The following is a 3,700-nucleotide window of genomic DNA, read 5'->3' on the forward strand; positions in this document are numbered from 1 at the left end:
AAGGTTCGTCATCCGGTGGAATATTGTTTACCCCAAAAATTACCTCTCTTTATGTGGGTGGAATAACAAAATCAGAGTTACCACAAGACCCAAATTTTTTAACAATAATATATATACAAGAATTTGAAATATACTCGACCTACTAAATTTAGTGGACCAATTTACAAACTATTTTGTGAGTGAATTTAATATGTAATGGCCCGCTATATAATTCAGCTGGCCAAGTCAAATCTATCCTGTTGAATTATTTAGCGGCCAGATATATTTGAAATTCTAGCAAATATAAGTGTATGATTTGAATTTTCAATGGACTGGATGTTATAAATAAAAATTTCGAACTCATGGCAACCAAACTGCAGTAGTTGATACGGGATGTCCGATTAAGTTTATACGATCAAGATTACACTTATAAGGCCGATTCTTCTTCTTTTTAAAAAAAAAATCAATGTAATTTCAATGAGGTAGCAACATATTTAGTAACATTTATCTCAGACAATATTTATATGAGTAAATTTCACAGAAATATCGTAGAAAAAGAATTTTGTCTTCCTTGCAAAATTTAAAAGCATCAAATATTGTAGTATGCATTTTCTGGTTCTTTAGAAAATAATTGCATACTTAGTTCAACTCTCTGTTCAAGATAAGAAAGTATTCTTTCTCATAGAGCTAAAATATAGAAAAATGATTCGTTTGATACTAAGCTGTCCAAAACTTTACTGTAATCAACTAAAGATTTTGGAACTACAAAATGGAACCAGTCAAACCAGCGGTAATAAATACATGTTTCATACCGGACAGCACATGGTGTATACATTTTGCGTGATCTAACTGGCATGGATGAGCAACTGGATATACTGGTATCAAAAGGCATCAGATGAAACTGAAAACTGATCCTCACATACCAGTCATTACTGAACTGAAACTGCAACACATGTACCTCATGTACCAGTCATTACTGAACTGATTCTCATGTTCCAGTCATTACTGAACTACAACTGCAACACACTATTTTAGTACACTTGCCATTATAGATACTTAATGCACACTTGTACTGCACAGACAAGTTGAGATTCACGAGTAAAGGGAAAAAACTAATTTACCCAAAAAAAAAAAAGTAAAGAACTTGATAGATTATGACCATCTGGTGCCAAAACCAATATAGATTATTTACCCAATTAGTATATTATTTACCAGTATCTTGTTGGAAGCAGACCAGAGAAGACCTTAATATAAATATGTCACATTGTATCGATCCAGGCCATCGAATACTGAAACTTGGCACAATAACCTTTATAAATCAACATCAATCAATAGCAAATGTTGTTTAACAAAGGATTATCCAAGATTTTGCACAGATATTTGTCCTTCGCATTCAGAAAACTGCGTAAAAGAACACAGGTGCAAACAAATTCATAGTGCTAACAGATAAGGATAAAAATCAGCTAATCTATTTCTCAATTAAATATCCATTACTAAGATGGCAAGAATGATGCGCTAACCCGTGTTATTAAATAAAGAACATAAATGGTACATTCAGATCTTGCAAGGAAAGCGACGGTTAATGCTTCTATGTACAAGCACAACCCCGAAAGAAAACAAAAAAATAATAAAAGAAAACTTATCAGCTCTACTCCAAGTTAATTCTCATAAACCTAAACCCCCCTGATCAAAACCTAATTATTAAAAAAAATTACCCACCAAATCTGTCTTTCCAGTAAACACACAACCTATTATAAGAAAGCTTCAACTCCCTTCTTTCTAACAACATCCACAGAGAACAAAACCTAAAATCACATTCTTCTTATTTTTCAGTTTCTTTCCTGGAAAGAATCAAAACTTAACTTTTCTAGCTTGACCGGCCAATCCGGCCCTAGCAAAGTTGGGTACATCTCCATTGCTGCCCGAAAGTCATGTATAGTCACAGTTCTGGTCTCACGGACACGACTTTGCTCCATACTTGTACCAACCGCCCCTCTCTGATGACCTGCAGCCCCAACCAGATCCACAGCAGGTTTGATCAATCTCCTCAAGTACACATCCAGAGCCTGGTTCAACATAAATGCACATTCAGGGGTCACACTGAGCCCCTGGGCCTCACACCTACGCTTCAATTGCCCAAACAAATTTCTTGTACTAGGCAACTCGCCAGTGTTAATGCAAAACTCAGAAGGAGATGCAAGTCGTGGACGTTTCTTGGGACGTGGATTCGGAATAATTCCAAATGGGGCTTTTATTGGGCTCCGGCTTTGCACACCCGGACTATGCCTTGTTTGCTCCACCTCCTCTCCATCCTCTACTGAGACAACCTCCACTGGTGCTTTTGCCGGGCCATTGATAGCCTTGCCTAGTGGGCCCAAGGTGCTAAATTTCCGATCTTTACTTGAGACTGATCTCCCTTTCCCAGAGGGAGAAAGCAATGCATCCCCAAAATGACCGCTTGGAGTCTTTGTGGCAGTGCCAGAGCAACCAGTTAAGGTTTCTTTGGGTGGTGGGCCCGACCCAGCAATGGCATTTCGTAGAATTGATTGGATTAGCTTGTTGTGGAGCTCTAGGTTCTCCTTGCCAACAATGGTGAGGCACAAACGGTTGAAATCTGACTTGGCTAGCTTGTTGCTGATTAACCTCTTGAGATAGTACATGTATTTGTCTAATTTTTGCTGGCCGAGTCGCTTTAACAAGAGCATCTTTAGCTGTGTCAAATCCACACGCGGAAGTCCGTTACAAGTGGACATTGTTTTCTCCCAAATTCACTGAATTGAAGTGAATGTGAGTCTGAAAAAGTGTCAGCCAAGTGCAAAATTGGGCTCCAGATGGAAACCCTAGGTGGCGAAATTGGGAACGCTTCCCAGCTCAAATTGGAAACTGAACTCGATATGGGAGCTTCGTGCAATCCACAACAGCGTATAATTGCTGGATCAAAGAAAAACGAGGCACAATTGATTAGAAGTTAGTTTTTATTTCGTCTCTTACCAAATTGGGGAAAACCCCAGATCACTGACTTTTAATTCGAAACAATCTAAATCGAACTCGAATCGGATTAATACAACTACAAAAAAGCCCTAATTCGAAGAAAATTCAAACGATAATCCGATCGAGCAGGCAATCGTAGAACCCGACAGTAAATTTCGGAAACTAACCAGGGTAAGAGAAATTGAGAAAAAATACCTAATTGTGATCAAATCAAGCCAAATTCAGAAGAGAAGGAATCGTATCTCGTATCTTTTCACAAAACTTTGTCGATTCTTCGCTCGAAAATGTCTGCGCTCTCGCTCTAAATTTGCTTTCGTAAGAAAATGGTCGGGGCTTAGAACGAGCGTCCTGGCCTGTAAGAAAATTTCCTCTTGATTCGCTGCGGCTCCCAGTTACTAATTCTTCGTGAGCGCAACGCACAACCCCTAACACTTATATAATGGGTCCCAAATTCAGTGCCCAGTTTATATTTAGAGGATAGGGTTTCGGGCAGACTCTAGAGAAATAGCTATATTCAGCTGAAAGCGCAATCCTGTGAAAACAAGCAGTCTGGACATGGAGCACTTTTGTACAAATATAGCCCTCACGTAGTTCCTTTGTGGGGCCACCAGTCAGTTTAAGTGATGTAATTCATAATACATGACACGGGTTTTGATAAAATTAAGTTCCATACTCGAACTTAGCGTGCCGAGTGTCGCAAATTGACATGCTACTACAGTTGTACTTGCAC

The 3,700-nt window shown here is 38.8% G+C and overlaps 1 protein-coding gene across 1 annotated transcript; it reads right to left on the reverse strand.

Moving 5' to 3' along the window:
* Nucleotides 1-1,487: 1,487 nt before the first annotated feature.
* On the reverse strand, nucleotides 1,488-3,377 carry LOC144574027 (uncharacterized). Its single transcript, XM_078323847.1, has 2 exons — nucleotides 3,166-3,377; nucleotides 1,488-2,910 (listed from the first exon to the last, which is right to left on the reverse strand). The coding sequence occupies exon 2, from the start codon at nucleotides 2,730-2,732 to the stop codon at nucleotides 1,809-1,811; it is 924 nt and encodes a 307-aa protein (XP_078179973.1). The 5' UTR covers nucleotides 2,733-2,910; nucleotides 3,166-3,377; the 3' UTR covers nucleotides 1,488-1,808.
* Nucleotides 3,378-3,700: the final 323 nt, after the last annotated feature.

Source organism: Carex rostrata, chromosome 22, assembly GCF_964058835.1.
Source record: "Carex rostrata chromosome 22, lpCarRost1.2, whole genome shotgun sequence".
Taxonomy (NCBI): Eukaryota; Viridiplantae; Streptophyta; class Magnoliopsida; order Poales; family Cyperaceae; genus Carex; species Carex rostrata.